We start from the raw sequence: 22298 nt of genomic DNA, 5'->3' as shown, positions 1-22298 counted from the left end.
AATGGTAAGCATTACCTTCCCCCGGCTAGCTACAACTTAACACCAAATGATAGATTGGCTATGTGCAAGTGCTTGCGCGGGTTGAAAGTGGAGATCGAATTTTCATCAAACATCCGGTCACTAGTCTCATTGAAGGACATGATGCTTGCCAGCTATAACTCTCATGATTGCCATGTAATGATCACAATTTTTCTCTCTATTGCGATTCGGGCTATCAAACCAGTATTCGTAAAGATGGTTATCACACGGCTGTGTTACTTTTTCAACGTGATTTCACAGAAAGTGATTGATTGTGTCGAGTTGGCTAGGCTTCAACTGTTTGTGTTGGAAACTTAGGCCTAGCTTGAGATGTGCTTCTCTCCGTCCTTTTTTGATATCATGGAATATCTCATGATCCACATGGTCCAGCAAATAACTGAACTAGGGTCTATGTACTTCCATCAGATGTGGACATACGAACGGTTCATGTTGACTCTCAATGGATACATGAGAAACAAGGCCTTTCAGATGGTAGCTTGATCAAGAGCTACCATATAGAAGAGAGTGTTGATTGCTGCATAGATAACATAAAAGATAAGAGAGCTATTGGTTTATCGGAATTTTGACACAAGGGCAAATTGTCCGGGAGAGGTACCATTGGAATGAAAAGATTCATAGACAAGGACAACCAGCAAGTGGAGAAAGCGCATTCAAGCATTCTACAACAACTTGCAATAGTGGAGCTCTTCATCGAGCAACACCTAAATGAAGTCTGTGGACAAAGTAATGGTCGCTCGGAGGATTGGATCATCAAAGAGCAAAAGCGGCGTTTCCCATCATGGTTGAGGGACCATGAGGAGCTATTTCAAGGAAATTTCACAGAAGATGTAACATTAACCAGGTCGGCGTCTGGGCCATCAAGCAATGTCACCTCATGGCAAGCATATGAAATTAACGGATACACATTTTATACCACAGCAAAGGACAACAAAAGCGTGGCTTACCAAAACAGTGATGTTCGTATAGAGGTGATTGATACATCCAAACAGAACATAACTTACTACGGTTTCATAGAGGAAATATGGGAACTTGACTATGGAGAGAATATCCGAATACCCATCTTTCGGTGCCAATGGGTCAAACACCCGATGGCGTTACAGATAACAATTATGGGTTGACACTTGTAGATCTAGCTAATGTAGGTTACAAAGATGACCCATGGGTGTCCTGGTGACAACGAGGTGAAATCTTGATGTTGAACAGGTACTTGAAAAGAAAGATATTTTCTTTCCATATTTGGTTCACCTACATCCTCGGTTTGCACCACAGGAGAAGTACCACCTAAAGTTTTGACAACATTTTTGAGCCATCTAATGAATTGATAAGCTGCATTAAAGTAAATTTAGAATTTATTCATGTGTAGTAACAAAATCAATTAAAAGAAAGAAAGAATATTACAATGTTGGGAATTATTCCTCTACTTCGATCGTCGAATGGCAAGTCAATGGAGCCATGGAATTGAAGTCCTAGAAGACTAGCGGGAGTGTCATCGTGCCCGAAATATCCCCTGCCACCTCCACGGCCACCACCACCACGACGGCCACCTCCACGGCCGCTACCACCACGGGGAAAGAACTTTCACTTGCCATAGTTAGCCCAAACTATCCACATAAAATTTACAAAATGTTCAGAATAAAAGATTATCCAAAATAATGGAAGAAATTTACCATTGTTGGTTTAGATCTCATGAACATTATTATAACTAATCATAACGTATTCATTATCATTTTGCAATTGCATGGAATAAAAATGGTAAAACGTAACAACTTTTAATTTCTCACACAATCCTTATGTAAACAAAATTTACACTATCTATATGAAAAAATAATATATAGTGGAAGCAAATAATTTAGAAAAAATAATGCAAAACTTATTTGAACAACATATACATATAAACGATTTACACCACAACTAGCAAATTATAGTAATTGCAATGTAAGTAAAATTCATATAAATAACCATATATATGTGGATAGAATTTCAATCAAATAATCAGATCTACTTGAACAAAAAGGAAAAAAATGAAAAAAAACATCAACTGGCCGGTGGTGCTCGGTGGACGCGGTGGAGGAGTCTCGGGCGGGGAGGACAATCATGATATTTGGCATATAACTACATTGGAAAAACTTCGAATTGGGAGGGCGATCCTCCCGGTGAACTGATCGTGAGGTATGTAGCACCAAGATTATCACACCACAACACTGGTGGTCATGACTGAGGAATATCAAGTTCATGAAGAAGAGATTGTATCCATATTGCTTCGGCTGTACCATTGGCCAGTGCCTTATATTCAGCTTCAGTTGATGATCGCGACACCGTGGGTTACTTTTGAGAACTCCACGAAATCAAATTAGGACCAAAGAAAAGAGCATAGCCTGCAGTAGAACGCCGATCGTCTGCACTGCCTGCCCAATCGGCATCAGTAAAGACACTAAGCAACATGGAGGGAGACTTTTTGATGAGCGGCCATGTACTAATTGTGCCCTTTACATATCGCAATATTCCCTTCACAGCTTCCTAGTGCATCGTGGTTGGCTTCGAGAGGTACTGACAGACCTTGTTGACAGCGAACGATATGTCTGGTCTTGTAAGCATCAAATACTGGAGAACTCCAACAACACTGCGATAAAGATAGGCATCAGCATCACCTAGTGGAGTGCCCTGATCTGAACATAGCTTCTCTTGGACAGACATCGGAGTGGAGACTGGCTTGCAGTTTTCCATGTGAGTGCGGCAGAGCAGATCCTTAGCATACTTGCTTTGTGAGAGTGACATTCCCCCTAGATCGCAAACAACTTCTATTCCCAAAAAAATTGGAGCGGACCAATATCCTTAATTGGGAAGGGGACACGCAGGAGCTGAATGAGACGTGAGACGTGTTAATGCCCTGGGGCAGGAGCTTGCAATGATGATGTCATTGACATAACTCAGCATGTAGATTGTGGTGCCATCCTGAGAGAAGATAAATAAGGAGGTGTCGGGTTTGCTGCACCGAGTTGATGAAGCCTGTCACTGAGACGCGAATACCAAGCACGCGGTGACTATTTAAGTCCATAAATTGACTTGTGCAGTTTTGCAAACATGATCAGGATGACGGGGTCATCAAAACTCGGCAGTTGGCACATGTAGGTTGTCTCCTCCAACACTCCAATTTCGTGACAAAGCAATAGTGAGCACGAGTCGCACAATAGCCACTTCACTTGGATTTATCTCCTTAAGCGCAAGTCTGATGTTGAGTCCGCTTTCTACAGCTTTCAGATTTATGTTGAACGACAATTCAACACTAAAGTTCGTGTTTTTCAGTCCGATTGGGGTGTTGAATATCGTCGTCTGAATCACTACTTCAGTCGTATTGGTAGGGTGTTGAATATCGTCGTCTGAATCACTACTTCAGTCGTACTGGTATACACCATCGTGTGACCTGTCCACACACCTCAAAGCAGAATGGCATTGCCGAACGCAAGCATCGACATATTATCGAAACAGATCTTGCTCTGCTCGCTCATTCTTCCTTTCCCACTAGGCTGCAGGCCACTAGGCTTTAACATGTACGTTAACACAATATAATTAGGATATTAATAAACATATAATACCTAGTCATAAATAAAAAAAATGTTATGTCATGGATCTACTCATGGATACATAATTAAACTCACAGTGCAACAAATAGCAACATAATTCAACAAGAAAAGAAATTGCAAGGCCAAGACTTCTTTCCCCTTTAAGTTCAAGCATCGCAAAGTACAGACCGGTAAGCATCCTTGAGTTTGTAAATCTTTGTCCCTGCAAGAATGGATGCTACTCACTAATAGAAGAGCATGCATTTGATGCTAAAAGCCTGATTCTAAAATGCAAGAATGGATGCCCCGTTCACAGCGCATAAGAAAATTGAAGCAGTAGGTCTGATGGAGGACTCGGTGAAGCAGGGAATTGCCAGGCAGCCGGATCCAAACCTTGAGGACAGCTCCCGTCGATGGAGGAATGAGGGATCGGTCAAGCAGAGGAAGACACATCCATGATGCAGCAGCCTTGCAGGTGCGCTTCCCTCCCGCCGCCGCTGCCACGCCTTTCCTGTCACCCGTAGCTGCCGCTGTGGCTGTACCATTCCCATCACCCACCGCTGCAGCGCCCTTCCGCTGCACGACCTCTGCCTCGCCCCTCCACTCCCGCACATCTACGAGTGGTCGCGCCGCCGCACCCTTCTGCACCGCCAGGAGCCAGGTAGGGCTCGGATTGGGGATGAATTCTGAGGATGACTTGAGCGTGTGGACGAGGATATTTAGAGCAAGTATAATAATGTGAATAAGCCGGCTGGGAGAAGTCCACATCAGCAGAAAAACAGGCCACGTCGGAGAGAGACTACGGAGCCGGCGCTTCCCATCTCGCCCGACTTGAGCGCAAGGTACGAGAAAGAATTAACCCTCCCAGCCTTCTCCTAGCCCGCATACGAGCGAGATGCCGCCGCTTCCGTCTCCCGTCCTTCCCCTCCCCGAGGGAGATTGGGTGCGCGCACGAGAGATTTGCTGCCATCGCCCTCGGGGGTGAGCCGGCAACCTCTCGCAGCGAGGCGTACAACGGGAGAAGGAGCCGTCGCCAAAGTTTGGGAGCACGAGCCACGGCCGGCCATGCTCTCTCTCCACATTTATTCATGTACACGTCGGAAGTATCTGCCATCATGGACATATACGGTCAGTGTTTGAATACCCCTTGCTAAACTTTAGCACCTGTCATATCGGATGTTTGATACTAATTAGGAGTATTAAACATAGTCTAATTACAAAACTAATTGCACAGATGGAGTCTAATTCGCAAGATTGATCTATTAAGCCTAATTAGTGCATGATTTGATAATGTGATGCTACATTAACTATTTGCTAATGATGGATTAATTAGTCCTAATAGATTCGTCTCACGAATTAGGCTCCATCTATGCAATTAATTTTATAATTAGCTCATGTTTAGTCCTCCTAATTAACATCCGAACATTCGATATGATCCTATTAAAATTTAGCACATCGTATCAAACACCTTTCTATACGGCTTCTATATAGCTTGAGGACGATCGTTGTACGGGCTTGAGGACGATCGTTGTACGTGACCTTAATGCACCGTACTATAATGGTGGCGGGGTGTGGGCGTGCGGCTTGGGCAGCTGCCGCTGGCTGCTGCTACCGGCCGCGTCGCATCCAAGGAGCGAGGTAATAGGGAAGAGAGGGAGAGGCGGTAGTAGCTGCTTGAGGAGCTGGGCTGAAATGTTTAGCATGCTGAGTGGTGACGAGCTGGGCCGGCTTCGAATTTGTGCCAAGAAGCGAAGCAGGCCAAGAAAAAGAGAACGGGAGATTGGTGGGCTGGGATTTTGGGTTGGTGTCGGCCCAATCCAAGAGATTAGGCCTAGGAGTTATTTGGTTATTTGTTTGGAGGCTTTTATTTAAATTCGAATTTAAATAGGGTTGCGTTTAAGAACTTAGAGGTTTTGGTTCCTGGAAAGAGTTTTGAACATTTGGTTAAGAACTTTAGGTTTGAATAGTTTTAATATTTGGAGTTTGAATATTTGGATGGGGTTAGGCTCTAGATAGGATTTAGGAATTTATGTGAGGACTTTGGTTGGATTTAAATTTGAAATATGTTCAAATTTAAATTGGGGAGAAAGATTCATGGGATCCAGGTTTTAGAAAGGGAGAAAATAAATAAAGCACACATGTAGATTTTATGCAGGTTTTCAAAATAACAAATGTTTCAATAACTCTAGCTAGCTACTAAAATAATGGAAATAAATTGGATTCATGAAAAAAAATAAAAAAAAGCTAAAATTTTAGTGAATCTTAAATGGTCTAAAAACTGGGGCATTACATTTATTCAATACTATGACTCAGAAGATAAGTAAAAGGATGTAACCTAAAATGAGATGGCAGTAACAGAAGAACTAACTATTTCCAATGCTCCCCTGATAACTCCATTCAAGACATTGCATTGCAATATTCAAGGCCTTGGAAGTGTCTAGGACCTCAACAAAATCAACGAGGATAATCCTCACAATGCTGCATCTCAATTGGTTATATTCGCAGTCACACCAAAGAACATCTTAAATCTAAGCTGTTCCGGAAATGAAAAGAAGGGAGCTGTCATACCGTAAAGCCATACAGGTATAACTTCCATATAGTATGGAAAATGGTCACTGGAATTCACGAACAAAGAGAAAATTGTACGTTTACAGGAAAAAGCTCTAGTTGCAACCTTCTTCCCTACCTCCTCGTCGAAGCATCGCACATCTTTAAACCTAAAAGTTCAGGAAAAAAACATATAATCAAAATCATTTTACTGAAAAGCAAATGCATCCGAAACTTCAAGGAGGGTTCGATTTAGTAACCCATTCTACTATAGTTTGCCGTGACCATTTCGCTCAAAAAGATTTATTTTATTAGAAAACAACTGACCAAATAATTCAAGTCCCTTCACTACGCCAATACATTTGCGCTTGTAAAAGGCAATATTCTCGATCATAATCTATTGTTTCTCCTGTGATTAAAAAGTAACATTGTCAGTGACGAAATTCTTTATTTGTACCACAAATGCAAAATGCATCTACAGAAACCCAATTTTGCTTAAACTCTAAAAGACAGGCCTTACGACCAGGCAGGCATTTCACCTCTTCCGGGTTAGATGCAGAAGCATGAAATTTACCTAAATGTGTGCAATTTATATAAGGTCAATTGCAATTGCACAGCTACTAATACCAATCACTGTCAGAAAACGGAAATCCCCATTCAGATAGACATGAACACTAAAATATCATCTCAAAACAAGATAAGATCATGTCTTCACTTTTAAATTTCCAGTGATTTATAGAGAAACAACTCTCTCCGCCACTAGTATTAGCATCCAGCAACATTGTCTCCCTGGTCGATTCATGAGGGCTCTGCCACATTCTTTGTCGTCGATCCCCAGCTACTGCATACATGATCAGGTTGAAATTCACAAACCGAAGCATAGAAAAGACATCAAAGGGAGACAGGGAGTGCATGTTCAGCTATTCTAGCGAACCAAGCAGCTAGCTAAAAGCCTAAAAGCGAAGCAAGATGAGGGACATGCTCGGCGATGACCCCCTCTCTGAGTCTCTGCTATTTTCAGAGGCCTCCGTGATCCCATCACAGGTAGAGACTGCACATACGGGCAATGTAAATAAACTATTTATTTATGTAAGCATTTTAACAAATGCATAGTGAGCAAGTTAGCTTGAAGCAGTATTGAACAAATCAACCTGAAGCTTTGAGCTGCTTCATAATCTCATGACATGGCGGTGCGTACACTGAATGCTACACCCTCCGTCCCAAATTATAAGTCGTATTTGTCTTTTAAGATTCATAGATTTTGCTATGCACCTTGATATATATTACTCCCTCCGTTCCAAATTGTAGGTCGTTTTAGCTTTTCCTAGAAAAGCCAAAACGACCTACAATTTGGAACGGAGGAACTATATCTAGATGCATGGTAAAATATGTGAATCTAGAAAATCCAAAGTGACTTATAATTTAGGATGGAGGGAATATGATATTAGCATGGTTCGGGTCGTTCTTCCTCCCTGTTATCCCCATCACACCATCAATCATCACTACAAGTGCGGGTGACTAAATGTCATCGGGACGTATGGCCGAAGATGATTCGACTCACTAATACACTGTCACCGGTATAGATGGGACGCTGGTCCAATATAGGAGGTCGGTGAAGAGGAGAGCATAGCAACTGTCGTGGAAGGGGTGAGACGGGTATTAAGGAGGAAAGCTTGCGCAGCTCCGCGCCCCGGGAGAGAGGGAGAACTGACGACGCAGCAGATTGGGCCCACCTGTCACCTTAAGAGATAGAGGTTGAAAGTGTAATTGAGGGCTAAAGTATGGGGTGAAACAAAGCTGCAGTGGTGATAAGATCGATGCACGCACTAGGTCATGGTCGATGGGCTGTTGCGTGGGGATGCGTTCGATGTCGAGGCCCATGGCGGTCCGCCACACTTGATTTGGCAAACCTTCTCTAGAGGGGTAAAATCGTCTTTCCACCACATACTTAACAGCAATATGATGGGTGCGTAACGGCGATGGCACGTAGGGGATGAAAAATTAACACTGATGGCATAAAAGGGTGATCTAAATCTGGATGGCATAGAAGGGATGGTTATAATTTCCAATGACATACAAGGAATTTTCTCTTGAAGTTATGGGGTGTGGCCATACGGAGGGGGAGATAGTCAGCGATGTGCTGCCGCATGGACAATGTGTTTGGGAATCTGTAGAATTTGATGGTGCATAATCAGGAGTAGCGGTCACAACGTGGAGCTCAATTTTAGCAACTAAATTGGAATGTGGGAGGAAATGCGGAACGAACTCAACCGAGAAGAATGATACATACATGGAAAATTATAGAGGAAGTGCGGTATCGATCATGCGTAGGCCGATGATCGTAGGAGAGGAAGACAGATATGGGTGGTAAATGACTTGTAGGAGTAGAGATTTAAGCTTGCTTTCGTGGCCTTATGCAGTGGCGGACCCAGAAGCTTCCAAGAGCCGGGGTGGGGGGGGGGCGTCTTTACTACAGCTCTACATATTCTGCTAACTAATAGCTTAGCATCGAATAAGCTATGGTTAGTAATGGATTTAGCGGATGGGTGAGCTCGTGCACGGGCCAAGGTCGCTGGGCCTTGGGTCTGCCCCTGGCCTTGTGCTTATGTTGTCGTGGCTTAATGCTGTCTTTCATGGCAGAAAATCGTTGTTTATTGGGACGGATCTATTTTAGCTTTGCAAAAAAAAAAGCCAAACATGCCCATATATATGCCCCTCTTTTCATTATCACAAAATGCAGTAGCATAGAAATGCAAACATCAAGGTGATGCGGTGACCATGCAAACATTACAAAAGCAAAGTTGGGTCCAAGCAAGGAGACACAAATTAGGGGCGGGGGTTGAAAATGGTGCAAACCGTTTTTTATTTACCATATAAATTTAGTACAATATGTTTTCTGTTTCAGCAAAAACATGAAACTTGTCATGTTCAACTGATTTAATGATAAAATTGTAATAACACAACCATACAGTTTGAACCATTTTCGTATTTGTAATATCATTTTCGACAGCTTTTAATTATCTTCATCACTATGTATAAGTGAGAGCTCAAAATGACTTTAGTTTGATGCTTTGAGCCATCCAAAAGTCGTGAGGAAAATGCATGGTTTCAAGAAAGCAAGCAGTGGACACGTCATGTTCCTTCGCCCATATCATATAAGCTAGCAACGTCAATTTTTCATTTACTCCAAAACAGAAACAGAAACACCAGTTTAGTTTCAAACTATTTCAAATAGAGAGTCTTCAATTTTATTATCTCAAAAGATTGTCCCATGCGACCGTGCCACCACGCATGGCCACATGAGTCCGTTTTTGCTGAAATCCTCCCTGTAAAATGTAGTAAACCTGTAGAGTGGAGACCATCGTCAGAATTCAGAAAACCCGAAGAAGAGAGGCGTGCTGTCTTCCTCCGATCTATACTCGGCTGCAGATATACCGCGGCATATACGAGCCGTGCACAGTTCCCCTTCCTCCTCCTCTCCCTTCCCTCTCTCGCCGCGACAGATCGCCCCATCGCACGTCGCCCCCGACCGCCCCCCAGCCAATGGTGGCCGCGCTGGCGAGCCGCGTCGAGTCGTGGGTGCGGGACCAGGCGTCGCGGCTGCCGCCCTGGGCGGCGGCGCTGCCGCATGCGCCGCGGTGGCCCTGGCCCCCGCCGCTGCCCGCCTGGCCGTGGCCCGGGGGCCGCATGCGCCAGCGGGAGCGCATGTTCCGGGAGGAGATCGACCGGCGCCGGCGCCAGCTCCGCGAGCTCTGCCGCGCCGTCCGCGTTGACACCTTCGCCGAGCTCCAGGAGCTGCTCTGCGCCATGGTCCTCGCCGAGTGCGTCTACAAGGTCCGTCCGGTAGCACTCGCCCCGCGCTCGCTGCATATACCTTTTCGGATCCCTATGGACGGATTGTAGATAGATCTGTGCAGCCATTTTCGGCTGGAGATAGGTGCAAATGGTGCATGCGGCAAAAGGAGTAGAATGTTGTCTAGTTGCTGGATATATGAGAGTAGGAGTTGCCTGCCTCTTCTGGTAGGGGAAGGTTAATGAAATGTCTGTATGTTTCTGTCATGTAATGTTCCATCCACCAAATGTCGGCACACCAGCTTGGACACTTTTCCAACCAAAACCGGGAATCCAGGATATTGCATACTCCCTCTGTCACGAATTGTAGGTCGTTTTGGTATTTCTAAGTTCATAGTTTTTGTTATGCATCTAGATATACATTATGTATAAATACATAGTAAAAGCTATGAATCTAGAGATGCCAAAACAACCTACAATTTGGAACGGAGGAAGTACTTCATACTATTAATGTGGAGTTCGTCATTTTGTGATTTTCCCACCAAGAAACATCACTAATCTTTAAAGTGCTTGCTCGATATAGTTGATCTTTGGATTACTTATGCTCATCTTGCTATAACAGTCATGTCTCATGTAGATTTTTCATATTTATTGTTTTTCATATTTACATTTCAACTCTTCATCCCTTTTCCAAAAAGTCCTACTGTCTAATTTCCACCTCGCCCACCTGATCGCTGTGCTAGGACCCACTATGCTGCCCGACTAGCATCTTAAGCTTTCTAAAACACTGTTTTTTATGGATGAGTCACATTAAATGCCTGAATGCTTACACTGGGTCTGGTTGCATATTGTACTGTTACATTACATTATTTTATTCATCTTCACTTTATAATATGTCTGATCATCATCTCTCTTCCCATTTTCTATCTTCCTGAATGTTCTTACTAAAATGCTTTGTTGTTGTTGATAATAACAATAGTTAGAATATTTCACAATATTCAATTTCCCTCCTTGCCACATGTCACTTAATTAACCCTTTTTTTTCAGAGGCCTGTTTCTGAGATGATGAGATATATTAACAAGTTTAAATCTGATTTTGGTGGAACCATTGTGTCCCTGGAGCGTGTTCAACCATCCTTGGATCATGTACCGCATCGGTAAGCCAAACGCTAAAGCCCATTCATTACTTCAAATATTTGTGTTTTGTGCTTCTGCTTTCGCTCTCCACAAAAGTTTGTACTCAGGCACTATAATCAAATACAGTACTGTTATTTTTTGTGCAACTCTTATCTCTAGTAGATCAAGTGCATTTGCAGTCCTTGATTCACCTGAGCTCCCTTAATAAAGGCACACGATGAGGTAGTCCTTTTTGCATTTATTGTGAAGAGAAGGCAAATTATGCTATGGGACGTCTTAAATTTGTGATCTTGCTGGAAACCACTCTAAAATTTTGCTTTTCTCATGGAGCCTCCTGTAGAAAATCTGCATTATGTCAAGGACCTTTGAAAGAAATTTGTCGACATATGGTCCTCAAAAAAAAAATTGTCGACATATGGATCTCTTCTTTGATTTGAATTATGAATGGTGACTAACACATGGGGATTAATTCCAGCATCACCAGGCTCAATAGTCCATTGGCATTACATTTTGTTGTGCACATTCTGTATTTTCCTTATGAACCCTTCAGTATCGTATACTAACGGTCTACTTCTCAATTACCAAGTCTTGCAGCATTGTATCTTTAGACAATATTTACATTTGTTCTGATTATCTATTTCTTATTTTAAGTAGTCCAAATAATGGCAATCTTCACACGGTTTGTCTGCCTTTTTTTATATGAATCTACTTAGTGGTGAAATTATGTAGGTATCTGTTGGCGGAGGCTGGTGACACCCTGTTTGCTACATTTATTGGCACAAAAGATTACAAGTAAGACTTTGTTGGGAACTTCACACTCTTTAATGTCCGTTGTGTTTGCAGTAATACAATTGCATCAAGTGTTTGTTTTCCTTCTATAGAGATATTATTGCTGATGCGAATATACTCCAAGGAACCATGTTTCATGAGGAGACTGCTCAGGGTTTCGCTCCTGATGTTGACTCTGCACAAAATGATGCTCAAAAGGGTGAGGAAAACCTTGGCAAATCTTATCGAGAAACATCAAAGAAGTTGAGAAAATCAAAACCTGCAGTGCACCGAGTAAGCATTTTCTTGTGGAATCAATTCATCTTGTGTATTACATATCATTATTGTTAGGATTTGCTTAACGTAATATACCATACAGGGTTTCATGGCTCGTGCTAAGGGGATTCCAGCACTGGAGTTATACAACCTCGCAAAGAAAAGGAACAGGAAACTTGTTCTTTGTGGACACTCACTTGGTGGAGCGGTAGGTACCTGTAGACAACATACAGTGCCTGCTCGTTATTTTCTCATACGCCTTTGATATCTCTGCAGGTAGCTGCATTGGCTACACTTGCAATCTTGAGAGCTATTGCATCCTCTCCATCTAAGGAGGATAACAGGCTTCATGTGAAGTGTATCACCTTCTCTCAGCCACCTGTTGGGAATGCCGCTTTGAGAGAGTATGTTTCTTTAGATATAGCTATAATGCTACACTTGACTGAGCATAAGATTATTAGTTTATTACAAATACTATTAACTAATCCTACTTGATTTGTCTGGAGAGGGTGTGTTGGTTTAACAAGGTTGATACTATCAAAATTGCTTCTTTATCCCTTTGTTTGCCTTTTGCTAGTTATGTTCACACAAGAGGATGGCAGGACTACTTCAAATCCTACTGTATTCTAGAAGACTTAGTGCCACGCATTCTATCTCCAGCATACTTTCACCACTACAATGCTCAAACACTTGAAGCATCTTTTATAAATAAAACTGATGTGAAATCTGAAGAAAATATGGAGACAAGTGCTGAAAGGGCCAAAGGGAACAATGGGGAGCAGCTCGTTCTAGGTGTTGGTCCAGTGCAAAAGTCACTGTGGAGACTTTCAAAACTTGTTCCTTTGGAAGGGGTGCGTAAAAGCTTAAGTGTAATTCAAAAACAAGCAAATGTTTTTAGAAAGGCACCATCACAATTAGATAGTTATTTACAATCAAAGATTGATGAATCAGAAGAAGAACCACAATCTCTAGAGATTCAGGAAGGTTCGCAAGGAATTGTTCTTACCCCTTTATCTGATAAAGATGGAGAGCACAATGAAGATACTAACAGGACTGAGAAAATAAATGCATCTGAAACGGGGCGATCTAAACGCTGGACGAGGGTACCTTCTTTGCCTTCATATGTGCCATTTGGTGAGGTTAGTAACATACAGTCTTCTTAATTTATGTACTCTAAAGGAGTTCTTGTTTTTAAATCCTGTTTAACATGATAGCCACTGTCCCTTTGCCTCCAATTGGAATTTTCAGTTCAGTAAGGCAGATTTACATATTTGTAAACAGATTATCTGTGAAGCACAACTGTGAATGTAAACAAACATGTTGCCACACAATTTCCAGTCACATGATTGAAGGTCATCCACGGCATATCGCTAAACAGCTAGAATTTTGTTGTAAAATATTAACTTTTTCGTTTCTACATTTTCTCCAATTTAACTACAGCATTATTCCACATAATATTCTCTCTCAAGCTAGTCATCATTTGCCTGTTTGAAAATGTGTTTTAAGTCTGAAACTTGCCCATTCATAAAATTAGATGATGAGGATCATGCAAATATATGATTTATTCAACAACCTTAGTGTGCTATGCCTATTAGTGCTCTGATTTTATATGGTTTGCTTATCACCTTAGTGTGCCATGCCTATTAGTGCTCAGATTTAATATGGTTTGCTTATCATCAATCTCTAGACATTATCATATCTTCAGAGAATCATGCAGCAAAAGATTACATTTTATTAATGCGGTATCCATGCTCTTGAAAAGACCCTAAGTAAATTCTCAAGGTACATCTAGATCTTTAAATGGATTAGAGCTTCAACTTCTGTCAATGTTTTTTGTTTTCAGCTTTACCTATTGGGAGATTCTTCAGTCAATACACTATCAGATTCAGAATACTCCAAGATGACATCGGTATGAACTTCTTATTTCACTGCCATTATTTTAAAAACTAAAAGATAGGAAGCAGGTTTCATTTTTCTTAGGTTTTACTTTTCAATTTCTTGCCATATTGGGTCTACTCATTTTCTTGCTATATTTTGGCAAAGGCATTTGCAGGTGCAGTCTGTTATATCAGAGTTAAGAGAGTGTTTGCAATCACACTCGATGAAGTCCTACAGGGCACGGTTCCAAAAGTAAGACCTCACTATCAGGTTATCTTCAGCTAGAACTAGCTCTTACCCAAAACTTTCACCTTCCAATCTTCCATCTCACTGGATCTTATGCCTGAGCTTTCATATTCATACCAAATATGACCATGAAGTCATTGCCTTCTTCAATCTTAAACCTTACATGGATGCTAAATGAATTGCTACAGTGACTAAAGAGAATAAAGGAAATTTGTATTATTTGTAATGGTCTTCTCTGTAAACATTCATTTGCCATAATGGTTAGACAAGGTATCCACAATGCTGCATCTAACATAGGAAAAATGCGATTAGGTGTGTCCGTGTGTGTCAATGTGACTCTTTACTTTGATTACATTAATTGCAAGGCAGCCAACTCATAATTTATGGGAAATAGATGCAACCGGTTCTCCATTTTCCTGTTTGAAAGTGCTAAATCTGAGCCTTTGCTAGTTTGACAAAAAAAATGCTTTGGTATATTTTGTATCAGATTCAAATTTTGAAATAAGATTTTTTTTCTTTTCTGAAATGAAATACAGAATATGGAAAGATAAATGTTGTAATATGAAACTAAATTTGATGCTGTAAATGTTGGTGCATTTTTCTATAAACTTGGTCAAAGAAAGAGAAATTGACTTAGACAAAATTAAAACGCCTTGCATTTTGGAATGGAGGGAGTATATATCATCCTGTGTGTTATCGTGTTTGTGGTAAATTATTTTCTCCACATTTTAATCATTCACAATTTGTTTCTTAGTTTTAATGACTTGTGTATTTAAGCATTTTCTTTAGTTGTCGTACATCCTTCAGTCAGTCTCATTGAAATCAAATGACTAGTGCTGTTTTCTTTATGCAGAATATATGATTTGTGCATGTGTGCAAATGCCCCCATTTTCACGGGCATTGAACAATTGCCACAATTTTCACATATACAAGAACTAATTGGTCTAGCAGCTGCTGATTCTGTTGAACTTGGTCACATCGTGGACCCTCCTGTTATTCGGACTGCCACTTCTATTCTTCCTCTTGGATGGGATGGACTCCCTGGTGGTAAAAATGCTGAGCCGCTGAAAGTTGATATAATTGGGCATGGCCTGCAGTTGTGCACTCATTTCCAGGCACAGATAAATGGAAACTGGTATGCATTAGTTTGTGAAATATTTTACAGATTTTGCGATACAGCTCATCAAAGTCTATTTTATTTAATTAGCAATGTAATTGGTAATCACCATAGCTTTTGTTAGCAAATTTAAAAATACTGGTGTCTTCTATCTTGTGATACTCCATTCTTTAGATGTAGAACATTAAGATCATGATGCTTGAGAATTTTTTTTTAAACTGCCATTCAGAAAAGATTTTGCACATGCTAGTGGTGCGATGTGTATTAAATTTGAAACTATCAGTGAACTGCATGCTTTGTGGAATTTGAAACCATTTATCTTTAACCTATAGACAAGTCATCTAATTCGTTATTTCACACTTGAGGTTTGTGTTGGAGTGTGAGGTAGTACAGCTTTGATTGCTGAAGATTTTTGATGTTTGCATGTTGCATTTGATTGATTGGTTATCATGTACAAGTTTTGCTCTTCACAGTGTTATGTCTATAAGTATTTCCACACTTTAATTGAAGTATTTGTATACAGGTATTCCACGGTAGTAGAGACTCTACCATCAGCCACTTCGTACTCACCAAATGAAGAAATGCAACCTACATTGCAAAAAATGCGGATCCTTGTTGGCCATCCACTAAAGCAGCCTCCCAATTACATTAGCGAGGATTTCCTGGTTCCTCTGATCAAAGGTGCTGATTCAACCCCGGATTTTGGATTTGAGTCATTGTTTGAAGATAAAGATTGCTGCAAGGGTTTGAGTGGATTCCTCATATATGGAACAAATGATTTTGTAACCGTGCGTAAAAAGGTCTATGTCAGGACAAGGAGGGTGCGATTGCTTGGATTAGAGGTACCTCCATATCTTTAGGTATTGTTATAATATGTCCATGTACGTAAACTCCATGGAAATACTACATATTGGATATATTTGTGTGATGTAGGGGGCAGGTAAAACTTCCCTGCTTAAAGCAATGTTAGGACAAGTTAAAGAAAGAAACAGCGTAGTTCTTGAATGCATACATGTAGATTTGCATGGCAAAGGAATATCAAGCGGATTGTGCTACATAGATTCGACAACAGTGAACTTGCAGGTACTGTTGTTACTTTTTATTCTTTTGAAATTATTAGCTCTAAATGTGTTCTGTTAAGAAATTGCTATTAACTTGTGACACGGTTTAAACCATTTTAAAATTGTGGCACTTGTTTAAGTTTCCAGTTGAAGTTCGTATGTGCTGATACAACTAAAAATGTATTATTCTCTCTAGATTTTACACAACTGCATTGTGCTTGACTGTACTACTCACTACTCAGTAGTGTACCACGGAAAATGTAGTGATGTTGTGTGATGAAAATTGACGTGTGAATTAGAAAACAATCTGGAAAAGTATGCTTTGCTCCATTTTTTAACACTATGCCTACAATTTTTTTTTGCCTTTTCATCACCAGAGCGTTTATTCATAGGATTGGAGTCTTTTTTTTTCTAGTATGATCCTGAGTCTACTGGAGTTAAACTATTACTTCTGAAATGTGTATGTAATTGGTTGGTATTGTTATTGGATTTCATGGTTCATAGAAGTGCAGGTACATGAGAGAAACTTGTTCCTTGTTCTTGTCTGGTGAATTCTTTTATGGTAGATGAAGAGTGGATACCCCAGAAGTTTTGTCTATATCCTCAGTATCTAACCCTAAGTATTGTTGTGAACTCGTCTTATATCAGGAGCTACCTTCGGAGGTTAGGCGGTTCAAAGAAGAATTGCTCTTAGGAGTACATGATGTCAGCAAGAGGACTGACCTCGTTATTGCCGTGCATAACCTAGCACATCGAATTCCACAGTATCAACAGTCCAATACTTCTCGGCCTCAGCCTGCTCTTTCACTTCTCTTGGATGAAGCCAAGGCTCTTGGCATTCCTTGGATTCTTGCAATAACCAACAAATTCTCTGTCAGCGCACATGAGCAGAACACGTTGATCAGCTTGGCTATGGAAGCATATCAGGCTTCTCCTGAGATGACAAAAGTTGTTAACTCTACCCCATTTCTAATGCCAAGTGCTAGAAATAGTTTGATGCCGATTGGTTCATCTGCTGGGAATTTGGGGAACAAGGATCCTGCTAACAGATCTACTTATCTTCCTGTAAACTTTGTATTATCACCATTTCAGAGAAAGGACATTGTTATGCATGTGGAGGGTGTTACTGCCCTTCGCCAACTTGTACATCAAGTAGTCCTCAATAATGAAGAACCAGCATTTGAGGTACGTTTTACTATCCTTCTATGTTTGTTTTAGGGGGGGAAAATGGGGCGAGAGCATGATCTATCCATTGCATGAATATGAATCTTTAGAAACCCAGGTTTCATAGTACTGTGTATGCCACATTGCCACATATATTGCTTCAAATGTGCCTAAATGGTCTTATCACTGCAAAATAGCATGGCAGCTTTCCAATAGAAGGGCGTCATTCCATGAGCTGTGAATTTAGAAGATTGTGAGGCTAGGGTTGATCATTGCTAAGATTTTAAAACATGATTTGTGTATTACTTTTTAGCTGTGACCCTAAATACTGCATATGGTTGGACAGGAGCTTGCTCATGAGAGATTGTCGCTGGACCTGGCACGAGAGAAGGCGGCGTCTCTGCAAGCAAAACAGAAGCCACCGAAAAGAGATGGCTCTGTTACAGCTGCAGCTGTAGGCGCATCGCTTGGTGCGGGACTGGGGATTGTGATGGCCGTAATAATGGGAGCAGCGTCAGCTCTCCGAAAGCCATGACTCTTCATGTCTTGTTTTGATTTATTTGTTGTTTATAATTTCTTTTATTACTGTTGTATATATAGTTTAATTACTCATTTTCCAGGTATGGAAGAATCTCTCGGGAAAAAAGGGCACTAGGATAGGGGGAAAGTAGATCGGAATAGGTAGCGGATAGTGCAGTGCCACATTTGGCTGTATATAGAATGAAATTTACTCCTCATCAATCGACTGATTTCTTGCTTATCCATAATCATCCAAAATTATACTAGAAATTGAACTAGACATGAATTGGAGTTAGGGTTGGAGGGTTTGGGAATTTTTTTTTGGTTTTTTTTTGGTGGGGGCGGGGGATCGAAGGTTTGGGATTTGGGGGTTTACCTCTGTATCTGGCTGTAGAGGAAGCTTCGGGGTGGCTTGGCGGTCGAGGTGGAAGAGATGGCAGAGGTGGCGAGGGTGCCGGAGCCGGGCAGTGGGGACCTTCGGTGGGCAGTTGAAGCGGCGGGGAAGGGGCGGTTTTGGATTGTTGGATCCACATCCAACGGATGGAATAGTGACTGACGGCAAAATGTTTTTTCAATCGACTGAAGAGAAGACAGATCCAGATAGAATATGTTAGGCCTTCACTGATCCTGAGTATGTCTGTTATTTTCGTATAGCCCTCGGGCATGTTCTTTACTACAGTTCGTTGCAAGTTGCAACTCTATCCTACTATATCTTCGTCAAGTTCACTAGCCCAGTAGCCCAAATTTACCACTGTCATCTATTGTTAATCTGACCAGAGGGGATAAAAGAAGCTTTTAAATCGATCAGGAAGAGACATACATCGCGTAATACTGCTCTTCTGGTTGAAGTAGTAAATGATTGTACTCTACCGTCATAATATGCGTTCTTTTTTTTTTGAAACCATAATATGCGTTCTTAAATCTTAACCGACGGCCAGTGGGCGTTGCTTGAAAATTGTGATGCTTACACGGAAGAAGAATAATGGAACGGTGGTGAGTATCGGGAGGAAGAGCAAACTACCACTGCAAAGAGGACGTGACAGAAAGCGCAGTCCTAGCAGGTTGAAAACGATCATGGGCAAGGTCGAATGCACATCGGATGAGCGCACATAATCACATTGATGCGTCTTAGCACCTATCTAAAAATAAATTGAAGGCATATACGAGCACCCATGTTATGTTTCTTCTTCATTCAATTAGGCCATTGCCCGTGAACACAACTGCAACGATTTTGCCCGTGAACACAAGTAGTCATGTGAACGATTTTGCCTTGATAATGAATCATGAAATGGGGGAAAAAAAAAGTGAACTACGTGTTGCTGCCGTCCGTCCAAACGATCGACTGTGAGCGGCCCGGATCTATCCCAAACCCACCCCGGTGAGCGGTGGCCGCCTCCGCAAAATCCACGCAAAACCCTAGCCCCGGCCGCCGCCTCGCCCCCTCACACCTCCTCGCCGGAGCTCCGCATCCTCCTCTTTCGGCTGCCACCTGCCCTGATCGCGCCGAGACCCACCTCCGGCTCCCGATGGCCATGGCGCAGCGGGCGATGGGCCTGCTCCGGCGGTCCCTCGGGTTCGCGCCGCCGACGGCACAGAGAGCCCTGAGTACCAGCGCCGCGCCGGCGGCGGAGGGTGCGGCCGCGGCGGCGGCCGAGGCGGTGGCGAAGGAGGCGAAGAAGAGGAAGAAGAAGAACCTGTTCGACGTGGTGCAGTTCCTGCCGGGGTGGGGCGTCGGGTACAAGGTCGCCAAGACCACCTGGCGCGACGTCTCCTACCAGATCACCAAGATCAACCTCTACAAGGTGATCCACTCGCTCGAGTTCCCCCTTCTCCATGCTCACTTGCGCTGATTCGTTTCCTTCCTCGTTCCCTTTCGATTGGTTTATTATGATTTTTGCAATGCAGGACGGTCGGCATGGGAAGGCGTGGGGGATTCGGTACAAGGCAGGTCAGTCTTTGCCACTCTCTCGAACTCTTGCTTTGTTCCTACGCTGTATTTGCACTATGCTTGAAAATGTTGTCATCAACTGCTTGTTCAGTTTCTCTCTTGCAAAAGCACATCCATGAGTGTTTTTATATGAATTGAGATCATTGATTTCATTCAGTTGACATTCGTAGAGAACTTGTGAAATCTAGATTGTGGAATATGCAGAAGATAGTTGCAGTTACACATCAATCTGTGCAGTTGTACTAATGATCCTTCAGTGTCTCTTCTCCTCCTGGCTAATCAAAATGATTTGTCTGTGACTGACAATTCTGGTTTTAAGATGGCCTTATCACAATGGTGGACTGGTGCCTGTACTTTTTAATGACTCTGCAACGGAAAACCTTTCATTGACAATATCAAATGTCTCACGCAACAAAATTAAAGGACGTACCACTTATTTATTTAAATGTTTAGCATACAGAGAAGATCAGCATTTGTTTCTATTTTGACATTTTGGGACACACAATTTGCAAAACTGTAAGGATGGAACCGTAGCTGGTGGAGCATGTGGACAGTGTGATATCTTTTCCAATCAAGATAAAGAGATGCAGGTCAGAAAAATGCAACTGTATGAAGATTCCCATAAAAAAGTACACATAGAATGTGTCAGAACATGTGAAAAATCAAGACTTTAGTTAGATGTTTGGGCACATAAATATTATCAACTGCCAGAATTGAATGGTTGGATTGCTAGTACTTTGTAGACAAATATCCATTACTATTTATATTCTCTTGCAGTTTGGTTTTTCCAATCAAGTAGAGAAACACAGGAGGTTAGCAAATTGCAACTGTATGAAGATTCCCATTAAAACAAAAGGTACACAGATAGAGTAGAACGTTTCAAAACATATGAAAAAGCAGGAGTCTAGATGTTTGTACACATGAACATTATCAACTGCCAGAATTGAATGGTTGGAAAGTTAGTAGACAAATATCCATTACTATTTATATATTCCCTTGCAGTTTGGTTAACAGAAGAAGGATAACACGTTTAAGCCATTACTATTTCTTATAGCACATTCTTATTTCTCTGAAGAAATCGCTTCTCGTTATGTAGAATATGGATCTTTTTGGTCTTTGTTAGGTTCAATGTCAACAAAATAAATTGAGGTGGTGATTGCTCCAGTTGACCAAGTGTTTTTAAAGTCAACTTGAGTAATACAATTATCTGCAGTGTCTAAGGTCTGTTGAGGCATATAGTTTGTAGATAACTGTAGTATCATGTATTGTATTATGTTAAAATATTTTATCGATTATGTTGTATCTTGAAAATCAACTCATGTTTCATGTATCTTGTGGGCATATAACATATTAATATCTTATTAACTCATTGTTGTATAATCATTTCAACAACATGTTCATTGCTGTATAGTTTCTATTATGAGGATATAAAGACAATATTCAGAGTATCCGGTAGACAGATGGACATATTTGTGTGTTCATTTGTTTTGCATCATGTTCAACAATTCTTGGGTATGCTTCTTCTTAGTGTGCTAGGTGTTTCTCCATATATGTATTTAGATTGTGATAGAACCCATGATGCTTTGACTGCTTTTCCCCTCCAGCTTTTCCTGTTTGCTGTTTCTGTTTGTCATGGTAGCTGGCTGCTGCTCGGCAATCAATCAATAGTCCGGAAGGATGATAGTAAAAATTAAAAAAGAAGTGTTGAAACCTTTCAGAGTGCATCTTCTGTTATCTCATATAAAATCATGTATACATGTATAGGTAGGATAACACACAATAAAGTAGTATGCACATTGCTTTAGTTTTCATGATATTTTCTAGAATTTGTTTGCTTGGTTTCTAACCGAAATCTCTTGTAGGTGTTCAAGCTGCAGACGCTCCAATTAGGATCAGTGGGGTTAACAAACGTGGGTGGAAGTACATAAAGGAATCACAGAAGAAACTACAAGATGCCCCCAAAGTAGAAGCCCCTGTCAGTGCCTAGTTGCAGCCTGTAAGATGCTTCTTGTGTTTCTTCCCTTATAGCAAAACTTTAGATGGTTGTTGCCGGATGAACACAGGTCCACTTTTGGTATACACAAGGGTTCCCTGTTTGTCAATGATGACTTAACTCTCTGCAGACTTGCAGTGGTTGATGTCTATTTTTTTTCCTTGGAACTTTTCCCATAATGTACTGATACAGAAGAACTGTGTTGATCGTAGCATCTAGTTTGTATTCTAATGCAAAGCTTTGTTTCATTCAA

At 41.4% G+C, this 22298-nt stretch overlaps 2 protein-coding genes and 1 long non-coding RNA gene across 3 annotated transcripts; 2 read left to right on the top strand and 1 right to left on the bottom strand.

The window, feature by feature from the left end:
* Positions 1-3588: 3588 nt before the first annotated feature.
* On the bottom strand, positions 3589-4567 carry LOC117844127 (uncharacterized). Its single transcript, XR_004637874.2, has 2 exons — positions 3993-4567; positions 3589-3822 (listed from the first exon to the last, which is right to left on the bottom strand). It is a non-coding gene; the product is annotated as an uncharacterized lncRNA (long non-coding RNA).
* A 5014-nt stretch (positions 4568-9581) lies between these two features.
* Positions 9582-18345, top strand: LOC117851508 (uncharacterized). The gene is made up of 14 exons (XM_072293016.1): positions 9582-9980; positions 10986-11095; positions 11805-11867; positions 11957-12137; positions 12223-12331; positions 12400-12523; positions 12697-13258; positions 13963-14028; positions 14173-14249; positions 15097-15378; positions 15884-16202; positions 16294-16443; positions 17070-17606; positions 17932-18345. Exons 1-14 carry the CDS (start codon positions 9690-9692, stop codon positions 18118-18120), a joined length of 3060 nt encoding a protein of 1019 aa, XP_072149117.1. The 5' UTR covers positions 9582-9689; the 3' UTR covers positions 18121-18345.
* Positions 18346-19428: 1083 nt separating this feature from the next.
* Positions 19429-22298, top strand: LOC117851515 (uncharacterized). Its single transcript, XM_034733344.2, has 3 exons — positions 19429-19906; positions 20010-20052; positions 21915-22298. The coding sequence occupies exons 1-3, from the start codon at positions 19631-19633 to the stop codon at positions 22037-22039; spliced, it is 444 nt and encodes a 147-aa protein (XP_034589235.1). The 5' UTR covers positions 19429-19630; the 3' UTR covers positions 22040-22298.

Source organism: Setaria viridis, chromosome 1, assembly GCF_005286985.2.
Source record: "Setaria viridis chromosome 1, Setaria_viridis_v4.0, whole genome shotgun sequence".
NCBI classification, from domain to species: domain Eukaryota; kingdom Viridiplantae; phylum Streptophyta; class Magnoliopsida; order Poales; family Poaceae; genus Setaria; species Setaria viridis.
The sequence above is the reverse complement of the archived record's forward strand: the minus strand, read 5'-3'. Positions and strand labels throughout refer to the sequence as shown.